Raw genomic sequence first — 14,956 nt, 5'->3', positions numbered from 1 at the left:
CGAACCCGTGTCCCCTGCATCGGCAGGCGGACTCTCAACCACTGCGCCACCAGGGAAGCCCAAGAGAAAACCTTTTAAATGAAAGTTGTGAATAATTTTCACTCATTAAGTAGAGAGAGACTGAAGCAGAATGGAGCTGCAGCAGAAAAACCATTGAGACAGGTCCTCATATTTCCACCATAAATTTGACCAAGTAACAGAAATGAAAAGTCAGAGGTTCTCAGCCACTAGGATGGAAGGAAAGAACCATAAAGAAAGGACTAAAAGAGGAAATAACTGGTTTGCTTCTCTTCCTGCCTTAAAATACCACCCAGTAGTAAAGTTAACAAGTGGGTCTGGCAGATGTTGACAGAATATAGGGTGGAAAAAAACAAGTAAGAACCAAAGCAGTGTTAAAAATGCACAGAGAAACAATAACAGGTTATTATGTCAAAATGTTAGACTGCTTACAGGTGGTGGGATTATGGGTCATTTTATTTATGCTGCTTTACAGCTTTTAATAACTTATAAATGTTCCTCAATAATCATATTTTCATAAGAGAATCAAGGCGGGATCCCTAAAAGCTGGGGGGAAGGGGTGAAACAAAGAGGTAGGAGGCGAGGTTCCACACACGCAGGCCATGATGAAACTGCCCCAGGGGCAGTGGAGCTGGTTTATAAAAGAGAAGATTCCTTCGCTCAGGGTTTTTTGTTTTTTTAAAAAATATAGTCAGGGGCTTCCCTGGTGGCGCAGCGGTTGAGAGTCCGCCTGCCGGTGCAGGGGACATGGGTTCGTGCCCCGGTCCGGGAGGATCCCACATGCCGCGGAGCGGCTGGGCCCGTGAGCCATGGCCGCTGAGCCTGCGCGTCCGGAGCCTGTGCTCCGCAACGGGAGAGGCCACAATGGTGAGAGGCCCGCGTACCGCAAAAAAAAAAAAAAAAAAATATATATATATGTATATATAGTCAGATAAAGTGATTGATCTTAACACAGTTAAGGTCATAATTGATCACTATTAACAGACAGAGGGAAAACAGCTTAACTATGTAACAGATGGACTGTTCCCACGCCAATTCATTCCTGATAACAAATTTTAAAACAAGCCTCAAAACACAGTCCTGTTTAATGATCACTAGCAATGTTATATTTTTCAAAACTGAAGATTTCTATCATTGCAAAATGGAAATGGATTTAAAAGCATAGGTTTAAGAAGTCACTTTTATGGGAAAACAGAAATAGCAGCTCTTACCCCCAGTTAATTGCTTCCACTGTTTCAATATCCAAGGGGTCCACTGACTGAGGTAGGGCCTTGTACAGGGAGGCCAGCCTGTCTGTGAGCAGTTCGCACAAGCAGGTGCTCTGCGTGAGGCACTTGACGGCCGCTGGCTCTGGCAAACTCACTAACAGCATCAAGCCCTCGCAGGCTTTCACAGCTATTCGGCCATCCTGAGGGGAAAGACACATACCTCTTCAATGCTTGAATTAGACATACATCAGGTTGTTTGGAAAAATTCAACTTAAACGGATTTAAAGTTTTACACCAAAATAAAAATAATTTTTTTCCCTATGCAAATAACTGAGATTATGTTAGAGGGGAAAAAAAGGTAAAGCAGATGACTCACAGGACTTCTAGTAAGATTTAACAAAGAATTCACTAAGTTGTAATCCTGGTTTGGACGAACAACTGTGGCCTCTGGCAGTGCAGCGATGCTGAGGGTGTCCAAGCCTGTGGACAGATCATCCATCTGAGGAGGAGGCTCATCTTCTAACTCTGTGTGCTCCATTCCAGAAGCACCAGACGGTTCCTCTGGCCGACAGGACTGTCCTGTATCTGTTGACAAGGAATCTTGACCTTTTAATACATCTTCTGAAGTTGCATTTGGTGCTCCTTTAGAAGCCAGTGATTTAAACTTGTTCTGAGAAGGAATACATGTTTTGTAAGATTCACGTCAAAAGCCTTATGTAATAGAAATCATATTTTAATGGGTTTTTCTATAATTAACATTCAATATCTAGCCACTGTAGCAATGGATATGTGTTGTGACAAATGAAAGTACCCAGACTTAAACAAACTGTGTTTTAGGTATTTTAAAATTACACAGGTGTTTCAAACGTAGAGAAGGGACTTGAGGACGTGGGGAGGGGGAAGGGTAAGCTGGGACGAAGTGAGAGAGTGGCATGGACATATATAAGTGTAAAGCAATTATCCCCCAATAAAGATGTTAAAAAAAAATTACATAGGCGTTTATGATACTCTTCAGAACACGACCTACAAACTGTTTTACCCCGACTATAAACAATGAACAATATTAGCGATAACTATTTGACTACTACTGAAAACAACTGATGTTAGTGAGGAAAAAAAAAGATTCAGGAAGTTTCAATTGCAGTTAATTGTTTTCTAATCACTGGGCTACTAAAAATACATTGCCCCAATGCTGACTCTTCTAAAACCAGTTTTCTAAGATGATTTTTCTGTTTCTTCCTTATACTTCTGCTCTGTAAATATAAATCAACACTCTTGAGGGCATTCTTACTCGTGTTTTTGAGGCTAAAACTAAGATTTGCTTGAAATATTGTGACCCTTCCCCCCACCACATACCCCCAAACACAAAAAGAATCTAAACTGAAGCAAATCTTTAGTTTCCAGGTAAAAGTATCTTGCTTTCCATTTAAACATAAGAGCAAAAGTCAAATCACTCACACAAATTAGAATTCATCATAAACCCGCTTCTCTGCAGGGCCTATCAGAGTGTTTCACCAATCACAGAAGTGCATTAAATGCTGAATGAACTCAAAGTTCTACTTCCAAAGTTATATGATAGCTATTATACATCACTTTTATTACTATTAAAAGTAGAGTTTAGACCAATCTTCTTGAGAAAATGAGCTCAGAGCACATATATTAAAAGAAAACAATTCTGAGGAACTACATGAATATCCCAAACAACTTCCCTATTTCCTATAAAGTCAACTGCATATCATAGTCTTTGTGAGTGTAAAACATTTTATTCCATCTAAAATGTTAATACTATTGTTGGGAGTGGCATCTGGGATAAGAATGGCAAAAGGAAGCATAATCCTAGAACGGCACTCACTCCCTAAACTAGTGTTCCTCAAAGTGTGACTCAGGACTGTTGGCCTTGTGGTCTTCTGTGGGGCTTGATAAAAATGCAGATTCCTGGGTCTCACCTAGACCTGCAGAATGAGACTATCTGGAGGTGGAACCGCCAAGGAATCTGCATTTTGAAAAAGCTCTGCAAGCAATACAAACTCTTCATCCTGCCATTCAAAGCCTTTGACAATTCCAACCTATCTGTCTAGGCCCTTTTCTTAGCACATGGCCTAATTAAACTATGTGAACACACCACAGACTTTTGTATCTTCACTCCTTTACTCATGCTCACCCCTTCTTATCTAAACATCTGTCAAGGCTCATTTCAAAGACAGCCTCTTCCATGCCGCCTTTCCTAATGACCAGGGCCGATGTAATCTCTTCATCCTATGAACATTTAGGGGGCATTAGGGGGTATCTTTCTTATGATACTCACCTTACTCTACCTTAGATTACAGTAGCTGAACATTAGTCTTACCCTCATCACCAGACTACGAACTCCTTTAGGGCAAAAATGTTTCGAACTCATCTACTATCTGCACTTAATTCACAGCAAATGTATCTATTAGCTGATATAGATGAACAGAAAGATTAGATTTCAGGGGATACATGCTCAAGAACTGCAAAGTACTTCTATTACTATCTGTTACTCACCAGTAGTAAAGCTGCATTTCTCTAAAGATGCATTCATTCAATAAGAGTTAATTAAAGTTACTATGCATTCTGCTAGATACCAGAGAAGCTGTGGGGACCTGAAGATTAATGAGATAGAGTCCTTGTCCTCAAGGAGCTTACTGACCAGGAAGACAAAATAAAATGCATATAAATAACTCTAATGCTAGGGAGATTGTAATAACTGACATTAAAAGCGTATAGGTAGTCTGATCAGCTCAGAAAATGGAGATACCTACCACCTCATGCTTTGGAGAAGTACGTGCTATAAACATGCTGCATTACAGCAGTCATGACACTAATTCAGAAAGATGTTCTTGGTATTGAGGTCTAAATGTAAATGTTTCTCTGAAAACAGGCAGGCATACATATGCTTGCACATTTTCTCTGCTTCTGATCTATGGCTGTGGACTTCTGAAACAAGTTCCAGAGATTCTGAGAAAAACTCCTTAAAGCTTAAGCTTGGAAAAAAATCTACTGCATCTAAAGTAACTTAGGTATCAGGACTTCCCTGGTGGCTCAGTGGTTGAGCGTCTGCCTGCCAATGCAGGGGACACGGGTTGGAGCCCTGGTCTGGGAGGATCCCACATGCCGTGGGAGCAACTAAGCCTGTGCACCACAACTATTGAGCCTGCACTCTAGAGCCCGCGTGCCATAACTACTGACACCCACACGCCTAGAGCCTGTGCTCCACAACAAGAGAAGCCCGCGCACCACAACAAAGAGTAGTCCCCGCTCGCCACAACTAGAGAAAGACCGTGCGCAGTGATGAAGACCCAACGCAGCCAAACTATAAATAAATAAATAAAAATTAAAAAAAAAATAAAGTAACTTAGGTACCTAAGAAAACTTTAGTAAAAAACTTTGAGAAGAAAAATCTCACACTTATCCAAATCAAGATATTTGATACATTTATATCATAAGGCTATTCCAGCCATGTTGAAGCAAACTTTCAAAATATGATGCATACCATGAAAATCAGGCGTTCATAGTCCTTAGCACCAACCTAGACATTTAAATTCATGCAATTTTGCAGCTTCATTGCTTACCTACCTCCAATAAGAGTGCAGAATCAGATCCTGAATTACTTATTAAATAAAGTGAATAAAAAATGAGCCCATCTATTAGAACAGTTAAAAGTTTTAAAAACAAAACAAAAAAACTTGACAACACCCACTCTGACAAGAACATGGAACAACAGAACTCTCATACAGTGTCCATGGGATGCAAAATGAAAAACCCACTGGGGACGAGTTTTGCAAATATACACTTACTACATGATATGGAAATCCTACTCTGAGGTATTTACCCAAGTGAAATGAAAATCTAAATCCATACAAATATCTGTGAATGTCTACAGTGGCCTCATCCATAATTGCCCCAAACTGGAAACAACCCATAAGTCCTTCAACTGGTGAATGGATAAACAACTGTGGTACATCCATACAGTGGAATACTACTCAGCAATGTAAAGGACCAAACTCATGGATGACTCTCAAATGCATTATATGAAGTAAAAAAAGCCAGACTCAAAAGGCTGATTATATTTTTATGACTTTCTGGAATAGAGAAAACTTGGGACAGAAAACAGATCTATGACTGCTTGGGGCAGAGGTGGAAACAGGATGACCAGGAAAGGACATACGGTAAGGTGATGGAGCTACTGCATATCTTGATTGTGTTGGTGGTTACATGACTGTGTTTATCAAACTCATAGAATGGTGGATCAGAAAGACTGAATTGTACTCTAACTTATATACCTCAATCTGGAAAAAAAAAAAAAAAAAAAAGAAGAAGAAAAAAACTTTTTTTTAACTAAAAAAAACAACATTTTTTCTAATATATTCCTAAATGACTTCACTGCTGAAAAAAAAGTAAATGAAAGCAGGAAATACATAAAAGTTATTTTCTAATTTAAAACTGGAAATAAAATCCAAATATCAATTGATTTACATAAACTATGATTCGGTGACTACAGCTATGAAAAGATAGTACAAGATAGTAGAGCAATTCCAACTGCTACACCAGGGTGGGGAGGTAACTCATGACGCTTCGCATCTTGTCCAAACCTGCACACACCATCCTTACCCCAGGTCAAGTTACCCACACTCTGCACTTGAGCGAGCCTGGCTGAAAATATGATAGCTTATAAATTCCCGTGACTTCTCTCTCCCTGATTTGCCCTTCAAGCTGTACTCTTTCTAAGCCTTGGCTTTGTATTGGTCCAGCCCCTATACTGCCCCATACATCTGGCTCAATCACATTCCTTGAGAATCGTTTTTCTCAGGAGATTTCAGTTTAAAATAAAACAGTGCTCTTAAATGAAAATTCTGGGAAGTAAAACAAGCTATCTTATTCCCAAAGAAGTAATTCCTTCTAGTATTATTCACAGAATTCAATTCTCCTAATAATTTTAATACACACATACTTTGAAGGTTGACAAGAAATATACCATACCTCCAGAAAAAAATTAACCAAGTAGGGATCTTGCTTCAGCTTTGCACACACAATACAGAGAAACTGAATTTCTTCATTTTCTGTTGGTGTTGCAAGGACTTCACCACACAGTCTAATTAATTTCTGTCAAAAAATTTAAAACAAACGTTTAAACTTAGGTTACTTTTTATAAACATGTAAACAGCCATTCATTTACCTTCAGGATATTTAAAATTTTCAAATAATGCAAATACCTTGCATTTTTCAGAAAGAACACTATTTACAATCACCTCTATCCAAATAAATTTGCTAGCAGTAGGTTTTTCAAATATGTTACTCTAAAAAAATTAATGAGTTATATAATAAACTCTCCTGGAGATGTCATGGAAATAAGTAAATGGTAAAATTAATGTATAAAATTTTAAAAGAGAAATATAAAGGCATGAAGTGCATTTACTACTTCGTCATGCATAAAGCTCAAGTATTTGCTAATTTGCATGTTATTTTAGAAAAATCATACAAAATTATTTCTATACGAAAAGAAGCAAACTAAAAAGTTTTGTGTAAAGGGAACAAAATACCTGCACTGGCCTATGCACGTTAATATGTGGAAGTAGTGGCTGCCGGATTTTCCCCAGAAGTTTGGTATAGAACACCAAAACCTGCTGTTTCATCCCCGGAGGACACTAGGGGTAGGAGAAAAGAAAAGCAAACAAGAAAAAAACAGACAACGCAAACATACTTACTCAAAAGCTTAAAAAATAGGATAGGCAATGTACGTGAATATATTCCACCTTCAAAAATCAATGCAATTAGCCAGTTAATGACTTTATCAGAATAAAATTCTCCATCAAATTATTACTGACTGGTATTGTATAAATAAAACCACATCTGGGACTATAATATAGCGTATGAGACCACAGGCTGATGTAATTACAAATAGCCTGGTGATAACGTGCCATGGAGACTGGAGTTTGGTTCAGGCAAAGCCAACGTGCTTATACTCTAAATGCTAGGGTAACAGGAAACTCCCCAGCCAAAGCAAAGGCAGAATCTTATCATTTACGCTAATGACAGGTAATCAATAACCTTCCGTCATACACGTGTAGGAGTAATAAAGCCTTCTAACCCATATTATGTAAATAAAGGAACCCTATGTATAAACTGCTGTGATTTATTCTAACAATGCTGTTCTAAATTAGTTGCAAAATTATTTACATTATGATTATTATAGGCAATGAATATTTAATAAATAAGTTTTGATAACATGCCAATTGTTTTAAATATTTGCTGAAAAGTAGGTAAACCTGACAATTACTCACGTTGTAGATTAAGAGAGTATGAGTTAACAAGGTTATACGTTCTATAGTTAACCTGCTTATCCTGCCTCAGATTTAAAATAGAGTCACAAAAGAAGTATTTCCAAAACAGCATCATAGACACGTTATCTGGAAATAGCATAAGCTATAATCTTAAGCACAATAATATTTTAAGATAGCAAATACCTTCAATTATTCAGGTAAAACACAATACTTATAATCACCAATATCAAACTAAATTTCCTAGTAGTATAATTACTAATATGTGCTCAAAAGTCAATTAATATTTGTTCAACATAATGTTGCATAAACCCTCTCTCCACAGAACAGGAAAAAGAAGGCAGGAGGGCAAGGAATCGGAGGATGTTAGGGAGCAAACATGTTGCCTAGAAAATATAAATAGAATGAATTTGACCTAGAAATGAAATGGAGTATATTACAGATTTAGTTAAAAGGAAATTGACTTCAGTACTACTTCATAATTCTATTTGGTGTTTAAACATGCCTATTAGTTTGGGGTTTTTCTAGTTTGCTTTTCACATCATATATTATAGAAATTCACAGAACAGAACCACAGATTTCTAGAGCTGGGGGAGGCCCCTTGGTGATCACCTCCTAGTTTTTAAAGAGGAGGAAGATTAACCAAAGAAGACTTACTTGAAACTGGCTCCACTCATCAGTAGAGTTAATGTCAGAATAATCAGTGACATTTTCTTTCAGGATTATGAAAAATACTTCCTATTTTTGTAACCCAATTTTCACTGGGTTCCTACTCATTTCCTTTGATTCTGAGCATCCGCACTTGAGTTTATTTTCACAAATGTTTACACTGTAATTCTAAGCAGCCTAAGTACCAGTCGTTGTCTAGAGCATCTGGGAGCTTCGCTATCTCTATGGAAAGTAATGTTCACAGAGGCCATACAATTTTCTTTTTTTTTTCCACGTACTGACTTGAATCCTGCCATACTCAATACACAACTCTACAATTAAATTTAGTGCTTGGCAGCTTCTTTATCTCTAAGACATGAATACATGCCCAAGAACGTCACGTGGATTAGGAACTTACATCAGCTTTCCCTAAGGTATATAATGTTTCCAAGATCTTGTGATGAAGTAAATATTCCATACATGGCCCTGTCTCTCCAAATTCCCGTTCACTTTCTTCTTGTATCAAGATAACCAACATCTGTTCCAGATGAGATGGAATATTTGTATCTGTCACCGGGGCTTTATCATCTAAACAATAAAAACATTCATCAAATTTTCAAACATTTTTATCGGCACACTTGCACCTAAAATACCCTTTATATTTCCCTGTTCCTATTTAAACAGAAAAATCTGAACTGCACACACTTAAGTGAGGCTTATATCTTATTCAAAAACAATCTACATTCTGAAAGATAGTCTATAAGCTAATATTCATGCAAAGTAATTCAGAAAAGGAGCCATTGATGTGGGGAATGGGAACACGATCAGAAAAAATATAAGTAACATCAGAATTGTGTACCCACTTATAATTAAAATTTTTTTTTTTCAATTAGCCAGTTCAGAAGATCTAAACGTTAGGTCTCTTTATATAGAAACAGGTTGGCCGTGAATGTTAAGCTGAATAACGCAGGATATGAGGAGAGGACAGGTTCTGTTTTTGATCACTGCTGCACTGCTTTGTAACAATGCATTTACTGTCCCCAGTTCATCTCCAGATTTGAAAACATGAGGAGCCCAAAGAAAATCCCTCTATTAAAAATTTCTGACATCTCCTCTCATTAGCAGATACCTACTCCCAAAGTAAAAGCTGCTTCTCAGGAGAATTCTTATAAAATACTGATTTTTCAAAATAAACATTCAGGGATACTTTTTACATATCAAAAACACATGGTTTTATTAACCTATCTTTATTACATAAGGGTTAAATTACTCTCAATAAAATGTGAAGTTTTATAGAATGTCTAAATACAAAATATATTAGGGAATGACAAGTTCTTTTTTACGTCTCTATTTACGTCTCTATTCTCCTTTACTTAGTACTGCTAACAGTTTATACTACACAATCCTGGTATACGATGTACCTGATGATTTAAAGCTTTGTCTGTGCATATGCACATGTATGTATTATATATACACACACACACAGACTAAACCATAATACTAAAGCCTTATGGAGAAAACAATGGAAAGAGAAGAGTCACTCTTGTTTCCCAGGAGGACATATATGCATCAAATTGGATATAGTATGGGACAGTTGTTAAGAGCATGAGACCTGGAGTTGGACAACTTGAATTCAAATCTTGGCTCTGTCACTTTTAGCTGGATGACCTGGGCAAACTGTTTAAGCCTCAGCACCACCATCTGTAAAATGGAGTTAATCAACACCAGTAAGTGCTGTCGTATGATTTCAACAAAATACTCTGTGTAAAGCCCAGTGCCTTAGCACATAGTAAGAATTCAAGAAATGTTAACTTATGATGTCTTACTTCATAGTCTTCTAAAATGAGTAGCCTAGGGCTAATAAAAAATAGTGTGTAATTTTATTTGAAATTTGCTTTTTAAAAATGTTTTTTCACCTGTTTTACTGTAGACTTTATATAAACATTCCAGGAAAGAATGAATGTTTAAGCATGGTCTGATTACACTTATTTATGGAGAAAAATAATCAAAGACTTTTTTTTTTGAGAAATAAATAAACTGTAAATTCGACTTGACAGGATTAAAATCCTAGCTCTCAAGAAGATCTAGTTTCCGCCATCCACTCTCATCCCAAACCATGTTTAGATCCCTGTGCCTTTGCGTAAGCTATTCCTTCTATCTGAAATGCCTCTGCCCTCCTTATCTACCTCAAAACCTATTGCTCATCCTTTAAAGCCCAGGTCAGACACCGCCTCCTATTTCTCCCTTCTTCCTTCTCTCTCTGTGCCTGATGCACCTTTTTGTCCCATACTTTACTGTAATGTACTCACTTGTTTTTGCTACAAGACTGCAAAAATATCATTTAAAGCAAGAACTCACACGCTTTCCTATAAAGCATTTCCTTAAAACCATGGAGGGGTGAAAAATTCACAAGGGCTAAGAATAGTCATTTGAAAAGGCAGCTCCTCTCAAAACACTTTTCTGTAGACCTGCTGTCTAAACATCCAAATTAAGGGAGAAATTATATTTTACACTTAAATGTGTATATATAGATATAGATGGTCTGATTTTCACTTACTATACAAATATGAAGAATTTCTTTCTTTTAAAGAAGAATTATCTATGACCCCATCAGCTTAGCAGATCAACTATTTTTTTTCATGTTTCCTTTCAGTTAAACATGTGTCCAATCTGCACATCCACTAGCATTTACCTATACATCCCTCAAGGGAGCCCATAGTGCTATGGAGCAAGGCTACTCTATTTCCTTACTTCAGAGGTTGCCAAACTCCAGCTCATGGGACAAACCCAGGCTTGCCATCTGTTTTAATAAAGTTGTACTGGAACAAAAGATTGCTATTCTTTTATTTATTGTTGATGGCTGCTTTTGCACGGTAACAACAGAATTGAATAGTCGCAAGAGACTGCATGGCCTACAAAGCCTAAAATATTTACTATCTGACACTTTACAGAAAAATTTTGCCAACCTTTGACCTAATTTATTCACATTTCCCCATATTCACTCTTCAGTCTACTAAGAAAAATTGAAGCAACCAGAAAATAACTTCCAAAGACTCCCTATACCATGTCTACCCCTTTCCTGAATCTACACCCATATGTTCTTCTTTCTGCCTTAATTTTATGGATGAACTGTCCACAAGTCTATGAAGGCTAAGCCTCCACTAATGCACTAGGATCCCATACCCCACTTGCCAACTTAAGGATATGGCTCAGAAATGATCGCATATGACTCTCGTACCCACCTTTCCTTCTCCACTAGATCATTCTAGTATGTTCCATCTTTACAAAAAATTTAAAAACCCCTCAATGCCACATCTCCCCTGTGGCTGTTGCTCCATTTCTCAGCCCCCCTTTCCACTAACACTCCTCAGGAGAGCAGTCTTCACGCACTGTCTATGTATGCTCTCTGTCCATTTTCTCTGAAACTTCCTCCAGTCAGGTCTCCTCTCTCTTCCTTGCTATTAAAAGGGCTCTTATCAAGACCACTAATGAGCTCCTCATGGCCGAATCCAATGATCGGTTCCTAGCCTTCATCAGCTTGACCTCATTTGACACTTGGATCCTTCTCTCCTCCTCCAGCTTCTAGGACACCATTCTCTCTTGGCTGTCTACTACCGAACTGGCAAAAGCAAAATCTCCTTGCTATCATTCTCCTTTTCCCAATCTCTAAACACTGAGTGCAGGGGCTTAGCCCCCGAACACTCTCCCTCTTCCATCTATCTCCTTAGCTACCCCTAGATAATCTCACCCAGTCTCAAGGCTTTAAATCCTACTACTTACATGCTGATGAGTCTAGTAATTCCGTAAGTCTAGTTTAGGCCTCTTCCCTACATTCCAGATTCCTATTTCCTATTGCCTACTTGACATACCCGATTGCATATATAATGGGCGTCTCAAACGGAACATGTCCACAACGCTCTCACAAACCTGCTCCTCCTGCAGTCTCCGCATTCTCAGTGAGTGGCCCTTCTATTTTTCCAACTGCCTAAGCCCCAACATTTGGAGTTATCCATGACTCTTACTCTCATACCCAATATTCAATCCACCAACAAAGCTTTCGTCAAAGTGTACCCAGAGGACAATCACTTCTTACACCTCCACCCTAGTCTGAGCCACCGTCATCTCTCAGACCATTGCAACAGTCTCCTAACTGTTCTGCCAGCTTCACCTCTGCATACTTTCAATCTAATTTTCTCACAGAAGCCAAAGTGGTTCCTTTAAAACAGATTATGTTACACCTCCGCTCAAAACCCTCTAACGGCTTCCCATCTTAGAGTAAAAGCCAAAGCCCTCACAATGGCTTACGAGGCCCTGTGTGAATCTGCACCCTCACCTGTCTCTGGTCACCTCCTCCCACTTCCCTCCTTGTTCACCTGCTCTAGCCACACTTCCTTGTGGTTCCTAGTACAAGCCAAGTGCTGCACGCTCCAGCGTTTGTGCGCTCAGCGCTCTCCTGGAACTTCTCCCCCAGGTGCCCCCAGGCTTGCTTCCTCCTCCTTCAGACTTCAGCTCAGAAGTCACCTGGGGAATGGACTTGAGGTTATGGGGAGGGGGAAGGGTAAGCTGTGACAAAGTGAGAGGGTGGCATGGACATATATACACTACCAAACGTAAAACAGATAGCTAGTGGGAAGCAGCCGCATGGCACGGGAGATCAGCTCGGTGCTCTGTGACCACCTAGAGGGGTGGGATAGGGAGGGTGCGAGGGCAGAAGACGCAAGAGGGAAGAAATATGGGAACGTATGTATGTGTATAACTGATTCACTTTGTTATAAAGCAGAAACTAACACATCATTGTAAAGCAATTATACTCCAATAAAGACGGTAAAAAAAAAAAAAAAAAAAAAGAAGTCACCTGGGGCAACAAGGCTTTCTCTAATCTTAAATAGCCATCTGCCCCTGACCCCCACTCCCCAACACACACCTCTATCCCTTTTAGCCTGCTTCATCTTCTCCTTAGCACTTATCATCTGACACACTACGTATACTTGTCTATTTATTGTTCGCTTCCTCCCAATCAATACGTAAGCTCTGTTAGGACAGAGATTTCTGTCTGTTTGATTGTTATATTTTCCAGTGCCTAGAACAACGCTTACACATAGTAGGTGTTCAACAGATATACTTTTGAATGAATCTACGACAGTAATTAAAAGTAAAATAAACTGTTTATAAGTTTAATGTAAAATAACTTTGAAAACTAGTTTGAAATGTACTTTAGCATTTCACAAATTTTCTGTTTAATTAATATTAGCATTGTTTCTTACCTGAAGTCTCTATGTAGTAATGGGTAATTGCCTTCCAGTGATAAACAAAATCTTCTTGTAAAGGAAGAGAAGGTGCAAGCTACACAAACAAACAAAAAGACCAGAGCAATTAAGAAAATGGCATTAAAAGTTTCCCATTAAGTATAACTCTGTATTTGTCTACTAATGATGCAAAAGCAGCATAAGAATAAGGGGTGAGCTTTAATTTGATTCTTTATGTCAATATCAAAGGGAAACAAAATGAGTCAAATCCAAGAAAGTAAAAATTATTTTTTTAAGAAAGAGGACAGACACATTTATCAGCATTATTATTATATTATAGTATTGGGTATTTTTTCCCCTCCCCTGACACTAGTTACTATATATAGGGCTTCAAAAGTAACAGCGTTACATGAAAACACAATATTCTATTACTAAAATATCAGTAAAATGGAATTATCGATAACCAGGGATCTTTGTACCTAGGACTTTGAAATGCAAGACAGTAAAAAGGCTGCTATGTAATTAGTTACACATCACCAAAGTCAACCCTGTAATCAGATTAAAACTGTTCCGTATTTTCAATGACATACAGAAGTGAATCTTTTCTTTTTAAGCCTAGATTAGGCAGTGCATATTTTTAGCAAAATAACTACATGAACAAGACACTACCAATTTAAATTCCACAAAGTCAAAAATGTTTTACATTTTAATTTTGAAATTTACTTCAGAAGTTTTAAGACCAAAATTATATCCCTTCAGCCATCTCATAGCAAATTTACAAGTATTTCAAATGGGTGTTAAATGGATAGAAAAAGATTTGGATGTACCTTCTAAAACATTTTCTGGTCCTTAAAAAGAGTGAGAGAAAGAGAGAGAGAACTCTCTCTCAGTCCTAGTATCATCAATAAATTTTGGTCCGAAAGTACAGAGTTGACCCAGTTTACTTAAGAACAAATAGGTTTCGGGCTTCCCTGGTGGCGCAGTGGTTAAGAATCCACCTGCCAATGCAGGGGACACGGGTTCGAGCCCTGGTCCGCGAAGATCCCACATGCCGCGGAGCAATTAAGCCCGTGCGCCACAACTATTGAGCCTGCACTCTAGAGCCTGCGAGCCACAACTACTGAAGCTGGCATGCCACAACTACTGAAGCCCATGCGTCTAGAGCCTATGCTCTGCAACAAGAGAAGCCACCACAACAAGAAGCCTGCGCAATGCAACGAAGATTAGCCCCTGCTTGCCACAATTAGAGAAAGCCCACGTGCAGCAAAGAAGACCCAACACAGCCAAAAATAAAATAAATAAAATAAATAAATTTATTGTTTAAAAAAAGAACAAATAGGTTTCTATTTTGGGAACCTAAACTATGGCAGCATAATCGTCCATTTTCATAAATTCATCTAAACAGATGACCTAAGAGGTCATGTTACTCCTATACTTCTACTTGTTCCATTTTGATTTCTTGGAGTCTCCTGCAGGGACCTCAAAGTTCGAAACCCTGTCAAAACAATTTCCAAACTCTTGAGCAAATTATAAACATTGG

At 38.3% G+C, this 14,956-nt stretch overlaps 1 protein-coding gene across 1 annotated transcript in view; it reads right to left on the bottom strand.

Moving 5' to 3' along the window:
- Positions 1–14,956, bottom strand: part of FHIP2A (FHF complex subunit HOOK interacting protein 2A) — a 33,114-nt gene that overhangs the window by 12,197 nt on the left and 5,961 nt on the right. The window contains exons 2-7 of the mRNA XM_024121258.3: positions 13,435–13,513; positions 8,589–8,758; positions 6,785–6,889; positions 6,225–6,347; positions 1,603–1,896; positions 1,230–1,426 (exon numbers count right to left, since the gene is read on the bottom strand). Of these exons, the coding sequence (XP_023977026.1) occupies positions 1,230–1,426; positions 1,603–1,896; positions 6,225–6,347; positions 6,785–6,889; positions 8,589–8,758; positions 13,435–13,513 (968 nt within the window). The remainder of the gene's footprint in view (positions 1–1,229; positions 1,427–1,602; positions 1,897–6,224; positions 6,348–6,784; positions 6,890–8,588; positions 8,759–13,434; positions 13,514–14,956) is intronic.

Source organism: Physeter macrocephalus, chromosome 20, assembly GCF_002837175.3.
Source record: "Physeter macrocephalus isolate SW-GA chromosome 20, ASM283717v5, whole genome shotgun sequence".
Classification (NCBI taxonomy): Eukaryota; Metazoa; Chordata; class Mammalia; order Artiodactyla; family Physeteridae; genus Physeter; species Physeter macrocephalus.
Note: the sequence above shows the minus strand (reverse complement) of the source record. Positions and strands in the feature narration are given on the sequence as shown.